Below are 16,414 nucleotides of genomic sequence, written 5' to 3' on the forward strand. Positions count from 1 at the left end.
GTTATTATATGCCTTTAGAACCTCACTTACCTCCCTGTAACACAATAAAACCATCTCATCTATTGTACAGAATCTCAGTGCCTGCTCAGGGGATGCTATTGCATTGTAAACTGCTGTCGTATCTGATTTAAGATGCAATGAAATTGTGGAGTTCTTGGCATTTACCAGCTGTAAATATTCCAGTTTGTATCTAAATACTTTTCTTCCCTGCTTAAATCTTGTTGCATTTTCCATTCGGGCTGGTGTTAGCCATTAATATCTCCCAATTAACTACTTTGTAATGTAAACATGCTTTTCCATCCCTTTTTCAGGTCATTACTGAAGACTCTAGAAAGGACAACAGGAATTTGTTTTAATTTTTTTTTTTTTGGTCTTAAACTTGCAATTCTCATCACTCCTCACAGTGGGAACTGCATACAAGGTAAACTTGTTCAGCTACAACAGAAACACTGTAATCCTCTTAAGGTAAATATAGACTAAACAATCTCAATATGCTGACTAATGGACAAAGGATTTACTCTAACATGGCTACTACCCTGTGTTTTAAACATGCAGATGTAGATATTTAACTTTTCAGCCTTCAAAAAGATTTCAAATTTACTACACTAAGTGTCTAGCTTCCCAGTGGCCCCTCCAAACTCTGGGCATAATACTAGGAAGTCATGTGGATTTAATAGGAAAATGTTACCCTCTCAGAGTTTTCTTCAGTAAGTACAGTAAGAACTCAAGGAGACAAGACTTTCATTCCTCCCACACCACCATACTACTTTTCTCAGTGACTGTTTTCACTGACATACAGAAGATAGTTGTAGATAGTTGCTAGTGATCATAGTGATTAGCTTAACAGATGCATTTCTTTCTTGCAGGTACCCGTAGTTATAGCGCACCTGGAATATCTTGTGCTCTTGCAATTTGCCAAGTACAAAATTATGTTTTCTTACCAAAAAAACCCCCAAACCAAAACAACAACAAAAAGAGCAGGCATTTAAAGAAAAGTACAAAGCCATGTAAAAAGCATGTGAATAGCATTTCAGCTACCTTCCCTCAGGTGATTTTCTGCTGTAAACATTGTGTGGAAATATCACAGCATGCACTTTACTGGCCAAGATTTAATCCTTAAACACTGCTGGAAGCTTTGGAAAAAATATATGAAATATAACCATTCTTCAGTTGCTTCTGAGTGTTCCAAGGGAGCAGGACTAGGCTGTAAAACAAGGTGGCACAGTCAGAAATAATATATTTGTATATATTGAATCCCACAAAAGTTGATATTTCAGATATGATTGTCAGGATTTATCCAGCTTGGGGCAGTGTGGACAACAAAAAAGAAATGTGGCAGAACTAATATAATTCAGTGTAATGCAAGCATGTTATATCTTCAGTGAATACCCATAAAACAGAGTCAAGTACATGGGAACTACATCAACTATATTACTTTTGTCTGTATCTAATATCGGTGATTTTTCATTTGCAGATTTATAAGTTTTCTAGTTTTATTTTATAACCAAATGAAATTCTGACATGGATGGTGTCAATTCAAGAAACACATTCCAGTGTATTTATTCACTTCCCTGGATAATAAGCACCTGGATTCATATTTTTGTTTCATGTTGATTTTGGTATTTGGTCTCAGTATGTTAGTTCTTGGCATGCTGCTGGAAGATATCGCAGCTGCTGGAAGACACTGCAGCTGCTAGAGTAACTTTGAGTCGGAGTTTTCCAAACTAGCGCAGAAACCCCACCGGTCCTGGCGGAGAGCCGCGGCTTTGAAAGCATCTGTCAGATGCCTACGACCCTGCATCGGTTTATCTTCCCGAGTTTCGCACCCCACAAACGACACTGATCCCGAAAACGGTTGAGTGTTCCTATCTCAGCGCCCGCAGGGCGCTCCGGGGAGCCGGTCCCCCCGTGCTGGCGCGGACCCTGCTCTGCTCCCGCAGGCTCAGAGGCGGCGAGCAATGCCCGGGCCGGGAGCGATCCCTGCGGCTGAGTCCCCCTCAGCTCTGCCCGGCTCTGCGGGCTGCGCGGCCCGCAGGGGTCCCGGGGCGGGCGGGGCCGAGCCAGGGGGGCCCGGGGCCGGTGGTCCCGCCCGCCCCGCGCCGCCATTGGCCGCGGCGCCCCCGCCCGCCGGCCCGGCCCGGCCCGGCCGCCCCCGCTGCCCGCGCTTATAGTGGCGGGACGGCGCTGACCCTCCCGCTGGGAGTCGCCGGGATGCGCTCCGCGCCGAGCTGCCCGCGCTGTGCGCTGCTGGTGCTGGCGCTGCCCATCCTGGCGCTGCCCGCCGAGCGGCTGGCGCTGCTCCCGCATGGAGAGGAGCGCGGGGATGCCGCGCTGGAGAACGGGGACGACGCGCGCTCGGCGGCGCTGGAGCTGAGCACGGCGCTGCGCTTCTACGGCGCCGCCGTCCGCTCCCTCTACGTGAGTGCGGGGCCCCCTTTGGCCACTGGAGGGTCGGGACGGCTCCTGGGGGCTCCGCGGGGCGCTTTGGGGTGGTACTTCTTGGGTTCCGTGTCGGTTGTGTGAGCGCCGAGGTCAGAGGTCGGTCCAAAGAGCTTAATTGTTCCAGTTGTGTTCAGTTGGGTGTTAGGGTCGTGTTAATGTTCCTCTCACGCTGTGGCTGTTGTCAATTCTTCACAGTCTGTACCGGGAGACGATTCAACAGGTAATAGGGGGGTAAAGCAAATCGATTAACCAGAATGAACGCCGTCCCCAGGCGTTTTCAGTGCTTATACACACAGAGCGTGTTCAGCTAAGAAACATCCTCGCTGTGGTCTGTTTTTTGTGTTTCAGCATACCGAAGTCACAAAACTGAAACTATGACTGTCTAACCAGCAGCCTGACATGTCCAAGACTTGCACCTCTTAGCACCGAAGTGCTTTCTGCCTCATAATGTCTTGGGTGCTCTTGGATGTTCGTTGCTTAAGAGTCGCTTGGGCAGGGGAAGTCCACATGCAGAGTAATTGCAGGCTTTGGGCTGTAGGCAGATCTCAGCCATGTGTGTGTGCTTTATAGCAGAATCTGTATCCCAGAGTTGTTTGTGCACGTTTATAGCTAGTGGAGGGTGTTTCGTATTTGAAAGTGGGATTGAAAACAGATTGTCTGGAGCAGAGCTGCTCAAAAGCAGCCATAAAAAAAGTGTTTAAAATGGCAGCATGTCTTCAGAACACTGCAAGAGCACTACATGTTTTATCATTGCCCCTTTTCCCCTGAAGCCTCATGTAGGCTGGCAGTTGAAAGGCCTTAGTAGGGAAGGTGCAGTATGTTCAGTGTGTTAATCTGATAAGTTAAACCCATCTCCCTGTCCATACATGCCAGTGTGTTTTAGCATTGTGGGTCAAAGATGCAACTCTGTGGACTAATCTACATGAAGACATTTGGGAAACTAGAGCTCCCTTGTGACTGCAGTCGTGCAAAGTTTGATGTGGTTCCCATGTACTTGACTCTGTTTTGTGGGTATTCGCTGAGGATATAACATGCTTGCATTACACTGAATTATATTAGTTCTGCCAGTTATGTTCTTTTTTGTTGTCCACACTGCCCCAAGCTGGATAAATCCTGACAATCATATCTGAAATATCAACTTTTGTGGGATTCAAGTTATGCGTGTGTGGAAAATGGGTGTTGTTCACTGACGCTGTCAGTAAAGATGAAGTATTAAGTGGAGTTCAGACTTCAGTTTGACCCTTAGTTCATTGTCTTGTCTTCTGTACTCTAAGTTTGGCCACTCATTAGCCAACCTAAGTAAAAGATACACTTTTTAAAGCACAGGCATACTCTTAAAAGATAGAGGACTGTATATCCAGCCATTGAGAAGCAAAGATAACAAGTAATGTGTCAGGTAAGGGGACAGAGTTTTCGAAGAGCAGTAAATGGATTAAACACACCAGATTTCTTAAGTTTAGTGATCTTTTTACTTGCCCATGCCCTGACAGAGGAATAGTTCTAGTTAGCATTTGTCTGAAAGAGTACTCATATAAAGTTTATTTCAGAGTCACTTTTAGGACTCTACCAGCATGATTGCTCAGTACTAAGGATGGGCAGTTTTAGTGAATGGCATTTCAGTATCAGTCTACACACTATGAAGAGCTTTTTATCTTGCACTGAAGCTGGCATGAGTACTGCAAAACAGAAGCACAGTACAAACTGTGAACGGGTAGGAAAAAGAGAAGTAAACCTGTTAAGGAAGTGTACTGAGCAGTTTTGAAAGTGCCTTCACACTATGTATTTTTATGTATATTTGCAATGAGTACTTATTAAGCTCTATGACGTTATTTGGCAAGCAAGATTTGCCAAAGTATTGCTAGTTGGTGGTAAATGTTATCAAACTGATACAATTAACGTGTAGTATACGTGATAATACACAAAGGAATTCCTAGATCAGATTTTGTGTTGTGATTAAATATTTCTTTCTGTATGATTCATCAGGATAATGTGTTAAGCTTATCTTAATTTTTGAGCACTTGATTTTTGGCCTTCAATCAGTTGAAAATTTGTGGATTCTCTTTCTATTTTTTTCAACAGTCTAGAAGCTGAGTTGTTTGAGTTATCTCTACACATGAATAAAAAGGCAAGGAGTTCTGAGAAACAATTGTTTAGTATCGACTTGTCATAAAATCCTTGGCAACAAAACCTTTTTTCGTAGACAAAAGAGAGCACTTTTATTTCATAAGTGGAAACAGACTTTCACATACTGTAATCTTCAATATGGTGTTTTGCTATGAAAGATTTATAACATTGAATCCAATCACTAACCAAACATATTTGTTTTAATAGCACGCTTTTATTAAGGCTTTTTCAGCGTACAGTAAGACTCATTGATATGGAAAAATGAAAGGATTAGGGAATTACCTCCATTTGGGGAAGAATCCAGAATCCTTTAAGGCAAGCTTGGCTCAAGTTTTTAAATCCTTACTTTTTTTAACTTGCTAAATTAATGGTTGATTATGTTTCTATTAGAAAGCTTTGCTGCTTTAAGTCAATTGTCACTTCATTATGAAAATACATTCAATTTTTCTAAACTCTCTTACTCAGAAATATTCAAGTCCTTAAAATGTCTACTCACTGAACAGGGAAAAATTGCCTCATTTGTTTGAAACTTGAATTTTTGTAGTACACATATACACTTTTTCTCTTAATAGAAGTGCTTCCTTACTTTGCACTTCCTTCTTCTTACTTGATTTTCAGGATGGACCTATAATAGTGTGTGTATGATTTGTTCTGCTACAAACCCCAAATGTATGTTAACTATGTGTGTAATCCAGAAGTTTAACATCTAAAAATACATCTATGTTAGTTCCTGTCAAGTTAAATAGTGTTATACCCTAAAAGGAAAGATATACTGTAAAGCTAGTCTTTGAGCAACGCCCACCTTAGGCATTTTTTTTCCCCTTTCCCTTTTGGCAGGAATGATGCTCTGATGAAACCCAGGGTGTACTCTGAATTACTTGTCTTTATTTTGGGATTTGCACTTTAACCTGTGTGAACTTAAAAGAGACAGGGTAAAATTAAATCATACTATTCACCGTCTTTGTCAATATAAATATGTTGTTAAAGCTAAAAACGCTTTTTCATTATTAATAAGTGTTCTTTCTCTACACTAAAAATCACTGCACAAAGTGAGCAGTTTGTGTATTTATTTTCATTTAATGGTTTGCAACTCTTTTCTGGGTGATAGAGTACATGCAACCAAACATTCTCTTAACATTTAAAAGTGAACTGTCTCACTTATAAACTACAAAAAAATGGGTTTGGCATTTTGCATCTCCTTAATAAAATTACTTTTTGCATTAAAGTTAGCAAAATAGGAAAAGAATAGTCAGAACCATGTCACTAATAGGTGAAGAGAGGAGGGCCATTCCTTCTGGTTTCTACTTTACTCTGTGGTATTAACTAGTCCTGATTGTATTTTCTCTTAATGTTATTTTAATCTCTGCCATAAATGGGGGATCGTGAAGCCACGGAGTCTGTACACACCAAATCTGATGAAGAGCATGGAATTTGTTTAAAATACTTCAAACACCAGTCATCTCTCACAAGAGGATTTAGAGTGGGAGTAGGGCTGCTTGTGTACAAAAAGTGTAAGCAAGGAGAAGGAAGGAAAAAACTTTTAATTGGCTCTAAATTTATTACTTTAATGATGGAGTGCATATCCTTGCTAAAGGTCTTAGCAAACAAACCATAATGCCCACCATCCTCCATACTGTCTTCCAGTGGTAGAGTATATTTGGTGGGTTTTCATTTTCAGGTCATGTTTTAGCTTTGCTTTATAGGAATGAGGCATTTTCTAGTGTACAGATGTTATAGGAGTTCTGGACACCTTTCTGGACTAGATTTATGTTGCATGGATGACTGTAATTGCAGGGTCTATACTGAGGTAACCCATGCTGTCTTTTTAGTTCTGTATTCCCAAAATTCATAATTCACCTTAGGATCTGTGACCATTTTTAAGTCATAAATGATTAGAGAAAAAGTTATCACAATACTCAGCTTCTTCTCCCCCTTTCTAACATGACCTCCTTTCCCGTTGTGCTTGTGCAGATTATTTTCTGATTATATATCTCAGATATACTGTTCATACGTAAAGCCAACTTGCCAGTTTTTACATGATCTTAACGTTTTTAATATTTTACACTGTAGCTGCTAGTGAAATTATACATCTGCAGACAATACAGTCAGCATATGTCAAGCCACTTTTAAAGTAAATTCTGATATACTGTGGGAACTATTTGCTAAGTTTAGCTAATAGTTTTCTGCTGACCATTATCCAGTTATGCGCCAAGCTGACTGACCCCCAGCCTGTGGCAATGGGCATGCTCTGACCCCCTGGCTAGCCAAAGGAGGGTTCAAGGTATAGGTGTGTGTTGTATATGAGGGGGTGATTGGCATCGTGAGTTCTCATACTAGATTTTTTCTTATTTGCTGTGTGTAACCATAGTAATAGTGGTCCAGATTTTAAAGGATGTTGCCAAGATACATGTAGCCTGTATCCTTGATGGGCTTGCACAGCCCACAATTTCTCTGTGAAGAGAATGAATATATGGCCTCCTACTGGCCTCCTTGTTTCCAAATTTATATAGTGGAAAAAGGGGAAGAAAAATTTGGAGATGACGAGAGTGATCAGAGACAGAGAGCAGCTCTTATACAGGGAGTGCATGAATAGACTGGGGTCTTCATTCTGGAGGAGAAATGATGTAGTGGGAAAGACTGGGTAGGATTTTTGTATGTCCCAATACAAAAACTAGGGGCCATCAAATGAAGCTGGGAGCCAGACTGAAAACCAAAAAGTGTTGGAGAGACCTCAGGGTTTGAGTCACAGATTCATGGAGCTTCTTTTCCAGGGATTTTGTGGATGATAAAGTTTATATGTGTTGAAGGGAAGACTTAACAAATATGTGAAGAGATCCACAGAGGATGAATAAACAGTCAAACCACAGGGAATCTCTTGAGGTGAATGTGGTTGGAGGCTGGTTGGAGAAGTACGTGCATGTCCTCTTGTTTACTTAATCTGTAAACTAGCAGGTATGGCTGGGGACAGACTACTGGGTTAGATGACCTTGCAGTCTGAGTCACAGCAACCATTCTGACCCACTTCTAAGCACCTATAAAGACTGCATAAAGTTGAGAACATCAGGACTGTGTGATCCACAGCATTCAGCAGCGGTTTGTTCTCCTCGGATTCCCAGGAATCCCTGTGAGTGAGATCAACCTGCAAGAGATTGCAGCTTTAGTTTCACAGCTTGTAGTGACAGTTTTGGAACCTCTTTTCCTTTCTGAGTCCCCTGTATATGTGGCAGCAGCTCTAGAGCGAGTGCCTGGCTGCCTGCAGGTAGTCAGATGTGTCCTGTTATGCAGTCCAACACCTGGAAATAGATTTGTATGTGGCTGATTCACTCAGTGCCATACGTATCTGGAAGAAAGGCCTGGGACACAAAGCTGTGTTTGAGCAGTTTGTGCACCATCCCAAGGCCTGACACCTGTAGTCTTGCTCGCTGCTTGTGTGTGTGAGAACTGACTCTGGTTTGCCAGTGGAGTTTGGCTGTCACACTTGGACATGCCTTAGCACCTACTGTATGTATGTGTTTATTTCAGTTTTAGTCGGAGGTGGTTGGCTCTGAGTCATTGTCTCACTGACGAGTTAAATCTCACTGAGCCACTATGTATGCATTTTCAAACTGAGAGTATCACTTATATATGTTAACGCTTTTTTTTCCTTCTTTCAAATAATAGACCCAGTTTTCCACTGGCCTGTGTCAGAGCACTCAGCTGTAAGAGAATTTATAGGGTCTGCTGTGGAAATTCTGTCTCCTAGCCTCCATAGCCTCTGATGTAAGAGCTGTGCTCACATGAGCAGCAGCTTGTTGTTGTCAGCCTTGCACAGTAGTAGAGAAGTTCCTAGGAGGATGTTTGTAGTGAAGTGAAAATTAAAGCAGTCCTTGTGAGGCGAAGAGAAATCTGTACATCTTCCCAAAAGACTTTCACCCAAACTATTACAATATTTAAGCATGGAGCAGTTTTTTGGATTGGTATCTATGTGTAGATTAGTTCTTTGCTCATAAGTTTTATCAGCTTCTGAAGCAACGGTGGGGAGGTATATCTTTGTTAGAAGAGGCAATAAGTGTCTGAAATTTAAATAGGTAAAATCTTTTTCTAGGGAAAAAAGGCTGGGCTATCCATGAAGTATACCTCTGGTTTTAGGCAACTTAAATACCAGGACTCCTGACATGGGATACAAAACAAGAGCTTGGAAAACCCAGTTACTTTTTGAATACGAACCTGATTTTTGAGTCAATTTCTTTTCAAAATGCAATGAAAATATTGTGGTCTAGAGCACCTATATGTAGGAGACAGCCATATGAACAATATCTGTGTTACAATTTTCATCCTTTTATTAGGTTACCACTAATGGGATTATTGCAGTGAATGAACCTTCAGATGAAGAAAAATATCTTGGTCAATTCCCAGTGAGTTTTGGGGCTATTGCTCCTTTTATGGCTGACCTGGACACAACAGATGGACGTGGAAATGTGTATTACAGGGAAGATTCGTCGTCAGATGTCTTGCAACTTGCATCAGACTATATCAAAAGAGGTTTTCCTGAGACTACTTTTGATCCCAGCAGTGTTGTTATTGTTACCTGGAAGCTTGTGGGTCCTTACCAGGTACCAGGAGAAGATCATGTTTTGGAAGAAAAGGTGAGTATTAATCAGAACTTTAAGTCATGTTGGACGCATGTTCAGGTAAAGTGTAACACTGTAATCTATTTGTTAAGGCTTGAATTTCTTTGTGTTTAAATGAATCCTGCAGTGTTAAGAATGTATTTTATTGTTGAAAAGGCTATAGGAGTTACAAGAATTTTTACTTGATTTTTCTTTTACAATATTTTATTAATTAAAAAGAAAATGTTTGATACATAGCTGATTTCTTTGTATTCCCTGACAACTCTTACTTTGAATGTTAAGTGTGAGATGGTAATAACTGAAATAGTAGAATAACCTGCCCTCCCTCCTTGCAATATAATCCTGTTGGCTTGCATTTTTCAACAGACTCAAGTCATTTTGATGTCAGACTATCTAAAATCAGATAAGGACTAGTAGGAACTGAAGACCATTTTGAATGGATGATGTTGCATTCAGAAAAATCTCATGTTTTGTAGCTAGTATTGAATGAAGAAGCAGTTAGAGGGGTTTTTTTTATTATTACTCACCAACCATTTTCCCCTTTTTAAACCATTCAGGTACTATCCTGCATGAATATGTAAATTTGTACACCATAATTATTCCAGCTGATGAGCTTGCTCACAATGTATCGAGTTGAGAACATTACCACAACTTACAAAATCTTTTTATGTCAATGATAACTTCTTTTGCTTAACTTGACACAAGCACTGTGTTCATAATAACAATTTTGCACTCTGGTAGCAATGAATAGCTGATGTCTGAGGTGCTGTCTTAGTGGTTCCTACAGTAAGCAGGAATGTTCCTATGGGTAAAGACTTGAAGCAAGATGAAACTTAAACTTTACTTTAAATATTCTGTAGAACTTAAAATTGTTATATTTTGGGCACCCTCTCTATTTCCTACAGATTTAACTTTAATAATGGGGTTTTTTTCATGTTTATGAATGCTAAAGCTGAAACTGCCTTAGCAAAATATAAACTTGTGTAATGTTGACTTTTCCTAGGAAGTACATGATACATTATGTATATGGAAATTCTATAATGTTGATTTTGTGTTTAAAAAAAGGAAAAGTATTATTCTGTTGTCTCTCTTGACTATTTTTACATGAGTAAATGGGTGTTAATGTTTTTTTCCACAGAGAAACACATTCCAGGCTGTTTTAGCCTCTTCTGACTCCGGTTCCTATGCTATTTTCCTTTATCCAGAAGATAGTTTGCAGTTCTATAGCACATACTCAAAGAATGGAGATGAAAATATTCCTGCTATGGTTGGCTTTAGTCAAGCCTCTACAAACTACTACTTTTGGGAAAAGCCAGGATCCTACAATGTCATTGCTAATGATGAAGACAGCATTAGAAACCTGTACAAGTATGCTTTTTTCCTTGTTTAAACTCCTCAAGAGTTCTGTGATTTTCTTAATTGTAGCATGAATCACTGAGAACTAAGAAGATGCTATTAGCCATTGCACGAGAAATCACAAAGTCTGCCACTGATGAACATCCACCCTCTTGAGGAATATGAGTACTTTGGTATAATTTTTCAAAGGTCCACAGTTTCATTGTCACTGGTAGGAACCACTGTACTCAGTTGTTCTACAAATTGTACCACTTAGACTTCAATTCTTTATGGTCTATCCTAGGGAGCCCCTTTTTTGAAAGAAAGAATGAACAAGAAGGAAAGGGAATGAGTTAGAAAGTTCTAGTAAGTGGTAGCAAGATCTTTGTGGCCCAAATATCTCCTCCTGTTTCCATTGCTTTGGAGACAAGAAAACTAGAAATTCTCAGAGCTCTAGGTATGGAGAATAAAATGCTATCTGAACTGTCAGGGGTGTTTTACAGCTGAAAAACTGTACCTGTAGATAAGTATGTAGATAAGATAATTAAACAGTTTTGTCCTGACACTCCTCAGTGAAGGATAACATCTTGTGTAGGCTAGAAATACCACACAACTCGTGCTTGATTGTTTTGATTTGGCATATGCTTCTCTTTGACAGAAGCAGCAATGCTGGGAAGCAAGGTGTCTGGGTGTTTGAGATTGGTAGCTCATCTGACAGCATTGTGCCTGCCAAGATCAGCAATGTTTTGGAGAGCCTAGAGCCTGATGAAGAAGACCAGGAGATGACTTCTAAACCATTCATGTCAGACTACGGCTCCACTGAAATAACACAGCAGTATATCACAAGTAGTACAGACAGCACCGAAGAGGATCAGCACCATGTTACGTACAGTGTTCCTCAGTTAGCTGCAGAAGACTTTTTGACTCCATACCAAGATGTAACAGGAACACCTTCAACTGAGTCTTTTTACAGTCCTCAAGATTTCCCAACAGCAAAAGCTCCACCTCGCCAGTTTCAGGTCCAGCGGTTCCCCCCACAGCAACCTCAAGTCATAGATGTGGAAGAATTTGATGAAACTGGAATAGGTAAGGTCTTTTTGTAGCTTAGCTCCTTGTAAGATGGATAGACTGGGAAAAAAACCCAAACAAACCAAACCAACAAACAAAACCACAAAAACAAACAAACAAACCCACAAAACAAACAAACACCACCACCAACAACAACAAACAAAAACCCAAAAGCAAACAAACAAAAAAACTAACAACAAAAAAAACAGAGGTGTGTGCAAATTGAATTACTAAAGAAATTATCTGTTTCCTTCTCACTGTCTTCATATCTGAAAATCTGGACACGTTTCATAAATTTGTTATTCATCCAAGTAGTCAACTTGGATGTCATCTGATTCAGATCTTGCCAGTCTAGTAAACTAGTTCCCTAATCAAGCTCACAGACCTTTCTTAGATGTGCTACTGAATACAGGTGACTTAATAAAGGTTGGGAATAGAAACTGCTGTAAAATTTGTGGTCTAGGGTTTCATGACCTCCAGTCTTCCACGGGTGGAAGTAGCAATTCTAAGTTCTGATAAAGTGTTTATAGAAATTTCAGAGTAGCGTGACTGACTGGCCAGATGTTTCTTGATGCAGATGTGAGAATTGCTATCTCCATGAAATAATAGGGTAAACCAATTAGGATTACAGGGTGCATCAGTTGCTGCACCGTCCTGGGTACTGTACTGATGTGTTTTGTTCTAAGGTTGGAAAGTCTCCTTTTTGCTTTGGTTTGGAAACAAGAACAGGTTAAAATTATGGCGTTTAGTTTTGACAAGAAGTTTAAACCACTGAAGACAATAGAATTAAACTGTTTCTTAATTAAAAAATTAAACAGCTAAAGTCCTGATGTTTTCTGCAAAATAATAGACTGTTACTTGCATATTGCAAGGTTAGCCAAAATCAATGGCAATAGTTCGCTTTCCTTAGAGAGAAAATGAAAAAGCTAATCAAGTGAGTCCAGAGAGACTTTTAAACTTGACCAGGGAGATATGAATACTACAGTAATTACATGAAGTGTAAATATCTGGTCTTATTTTCTGCAGTGTTTCGCTACCACACGGATGTCCAACAGACCTGTGCTAACAACCGTCACCAGTGCTCTGTTCATGCTATTTGCAAAGATTATCCCAACGGATTTTGTTGCAATTGTATTGCCGGTTACAAAGGAAATGGCAGACAATGCGTAGCAGAAGGTAACTCTTTGAAAACTAGGCACATAAGTAGCAATTACATACGACATACTGGAATGACATGACCTGTTTTAAATACTAAAAAATCTTTGAAAGACTTATCACTGAGATATATTGAATGGTATTTTAAGCAGTGAGCTATACTTTCTAAAATGCTGTGCTTTTTTGAGTGAAGCAAATTATTTTAAGTGGTCAGTTATATGCTTTATGCATTTTTACATGACTTTCTAGAAAAAATAAACTCTTCCATAACTGACATAATTTGAAAAATAGCATAACATTAGGTGATATTTGATAGAATTAGTCATGAAGTTCCACTATGTTATAATCTGATGTGGTCCTCACTCTAGAAATGGACAGTTCAAAGGGATGAACAAATTAACTTTGATCATCAAACTAAAGAGCACGGCTCCTCTTTGTCTGACTCTTAAGCTGCTTTACTAAAGGGCTGATCTGCAAGATTTTTTTAAATACCCATTTAAACTTTGTTCCCGTGTAAAATCCATAAAGGAATTTCTTATGTATACACTTGTAATCCTCACACTGATTTGACTCAGAGTATAGATGCATTTCAACAACTCTAATAGCTGACTGCAGACTTTGTGTTTTATAAGCCAGGAAAGCTTTCAGTTCATAAAATTGTGTTTTCTGTAGAAAGAAAAGGATCTGATGATAATGGAATTTCAACTTCCATGTAGGAAATTATATACAGGAGAAAACTAGCAATCCAGAATAGCTATAACACTGACAGTCTTCAGAAAGGTCAATAGTTTAGAATCAAAAAAGTAATAGGTTAGAATAAGAGGTCAATTACTCTAACACCTAGTGGTGTTAGCCTTTTAATAGGGAATGAACAAATTTGCATTCAGTGTGTATTGATATCAAGGGTGATATCAAAAAGAAGTTTGTGTGCCACTTACTGTCAGATATACCGTAACAGCATACAGAGTTATCCTTGAAGACAAAACTGTTAATGAGGATAAAGGGCATCTCTTCAGGCAATTTTTTTCTATTTAGTAATCTGTATAATAACAACAAACGTATATACGTACATAAGTCAGTGAACACATGGCAATTTCTTGTCTTAGTTCTGTGAGTATTTGTTTGTTCTTTATTTCAACACTAATACCCTTGAACATAGTGAGTGCTCTGAACATGTTTCTTGGAGAGTATGAGAGAATTGTCATTTTGTTCTGATGCATTGTATTGATTTGCCAGGTTCTCCTCAGAGAGTCAACGGGAAGGTCAAAGGAAGAATCTTTGTAGGAAATAACCCTGTTCCAATTACATTTGAGAACACTGATCTCCACTCCTATGTTGTGATGAACCAAGGGCGTGCCTACACTGCTATCAGCACAATCCCAGAGACCTTGGGGTATTCTTTACTACCTCTTGCCTCTATTGGAGGTATCATAGGATGGATGTTTGCAGTGGAACACCAAGGATATAAAAATGGATTCAGCATTACTGGTAACTTCTAAATTAATACAGTGTTCAAAACTGTGCTATGCTTTCCTCTGTCTTGATAGAAAAGACGTGTATTTAGAACAATATATGATGAAAACACATCTATTCCGAGCTGCAAATTGATCCTTTGTAATCAGACTTCTCACCATTTTTGGACTTTTTTAATTTTCTGTCAGTGTACCAGCACGCAAGTGTGTTAGAAAGAAGATTGGCTTGGCTAGTTCCTGTGCAAGAAAGATTGTTTAAAGCATATGATTTTTTTTTTTTGTTACTACAGCGTACAGAGCTACTGAAAAAAAGCTACATCTATATCTTCAAGAAGTCTAGCATGTTAATTTCTTGATTGCATCAATGGAGCAAATGAGAAAAGAAAATCTGACCTCATGAGGGTCTGAAATTCTTAACAGAAGCAATTGCTGCATGACATGCAAGCAACTCACTGAACTTGTTTGAGGGGAAACCCCTCTTCACAATTAAAGCTTTTCATAAGAGTTTGAGGCCAAAGCTGTGCAGTTGTGCACATGAATTCAAGCTGTAGATTCAATCTGTTCTAGGAGAACATGTGTTTCCTTTTAAAATTTTATCCTTTACAGCCCTATAATATGGATTTACATGAACATAACTTTTTGTTTTGGGGTTTTCTTGGATCTGGCATTTTGGAAGTTTGTTCTGGAATTTACAACATATGTTTCACTTGGTTTTGATTTGGAAACAGATGTACTGGACTTTTAATTTTTTCTTAAACTTACTGTATTTCTAATAGAAATTTTCTCTAAACTGCCCTTTTAAATGGTAGGATAAGGCCTACTGTTATTAGCTTGGTCAGAATTTATTTTTTTTTTAATTAAAAAAACCCCTGCTTCCTCAGGCTTATTTGCAATTTACCATGTTCAGTGCTTAAGATAGTATTCAAGGATATTATCAGTATACCTCTGAAAGTTATTTCATTAGAAACACAATATATTAGCAATTGTGCCATATCAAAGCTTGCAGAAAACAGTAATATTTTAAACAGAAGGATTCAGAAACACCTATTAAGTGGTTTAACTAATACTCTTTCTTTAGGTGGTGAGTTTACACGGCAAACAGAAGTAACTTTTCTTGGCAACAATGAGAAGCTGGTTGTAAAGCAGAAATTCAGTGGTATTGATGAGCATGGTCACCTTACCATCAGCACAGAAATGGAGGGCAGAATACCTGAGATACCATCTGGTGCATCAGTCCATATAGAACCATACACTGAACTCTATCATACTTCTAGTTCTGGTAAGGTTCCCTAAGAATGAAATGATAAGAAAGTGCACACTTCTTAAAGCAGAGACTAAGACAATCCAAAAAAATTATTTTATTCCCTTTTTAGCAAGTGTATTTAGGACCCTTCAATTTATAGAAAGTTGCTTTTGTGTCTTAGGGACAGGTCCCAAAAGAGGGTGGATTTTGAGTGGGACAATGTAAATATTTAAAATCTTTTTATTGAAAAAAATATTTCAAATTTCCCTGAACTGATGTTTGCAAAGCACTGTCAATTTCCCTTTTTGTTGGCCTTGTTTTTACACTGTTGATGGCAGCGTATAAGTTACAAAGTTTTTTTGTAGGTTCACAGCTCTTTAGTAGGAGCTGTACTGGTGTATAGTTTTTTGTGGTAATGTCATTAAGTGAGCTTTGATGTCTGATGAGACTGAGTAAACCAATTATTTACCAGTATGTGTCATATAAACTGCATTGCAACAACTTTTGCAAGCATTTATCAGTATTATTTGAGCTGATTTTTAAGAACTGACTAGAAAACTAGGAACCTCTTAATTCCCTTATCAGTTTCTCTCTCCTCTCTCTCAGTTCCTTATCACAGACTCTAGATTTCCTGAGAGCCATTCTTCATTCGCTATTTACAGGGCAACCTCCCCTCTTTTGCTTTCTTCTTCCTGGAAGAAATTATGGTTGTTTCAATACAGAAAAAAAGAAAGTGAGGTTGGAGTGTTGCTGCTCGTCAACCAACCCACCTGTTGAAGAGAAGTAAAGAGGTGCACCCACAGGCACATGAATACTGGAGAGACTGCACTTCATTCCAGGAGTGCACTTTTGGTTGGTAGAGATAGCAATGATGCAACTACACCATTTTCAGCTGCCTTGTATTCGCTAATGTCTGGCTTTGGTAGCCAGCGATGAACCCCTCTTGTGCTTTGCCTGTTTTACCG

The 16,414-nt window shown here is 39.3% G+C and overlaps 1 protein-coding gene across 1 annotated transcript in view; it reads left to right on the forward strand.

Moving 5' to 3' along the window:
• Positions 1–2,211: 2,211 nt before the first annotated feature.
• Positions 2,212–16,414, forward strand: part of NID1 (nidogen 1) — a 45,049-nt gene continuing 30,846 nt past the window's right edge. The window contains exons 1-7 of the mRNA XM_039379080.1: positions 2,212–2,418; positions 8,892–9,191; positions 10,315–10,544; positions 11,170–11,597; positions 12,606–12,755; positions 13,971–14,222; positions 15,285–15,485. Coding sequence (XP_039235014.1) covers positions 2,212–2,418; positions 8,892–9,191; positions 10,315–10,544; positions 11,170–11,597; positions 12,606–12,755; positions 13,971–14,222; positions 15,285–15,485 — 1,768 coding nt within the window. The remainder of the gene's footprint in view (positions 2,419–8,891; positions 9,192–10,314; positions 10,545–11,169; positions 11,598–12,605; positions 12,756–13,970; positions 14,223–15,284; positions 15,486–16,414) is intronic.

The sequence above is a fragment of the Pipra filicauda genome, unplaced genomic scaffold (genome assembly GCF_003945595.2).
Source record: "Pipra filicauda isolate LSUMZ 115617 unplaced genomic scaffold, ASM394559v2 scaffold154_size2910363_pilon, whole genome shotgun sequence".
NCBI lineage: Eukaryota > Metazoa > Chordata > Aves > Passeriformes > Pipridae > Pipra > Pipra filicauda.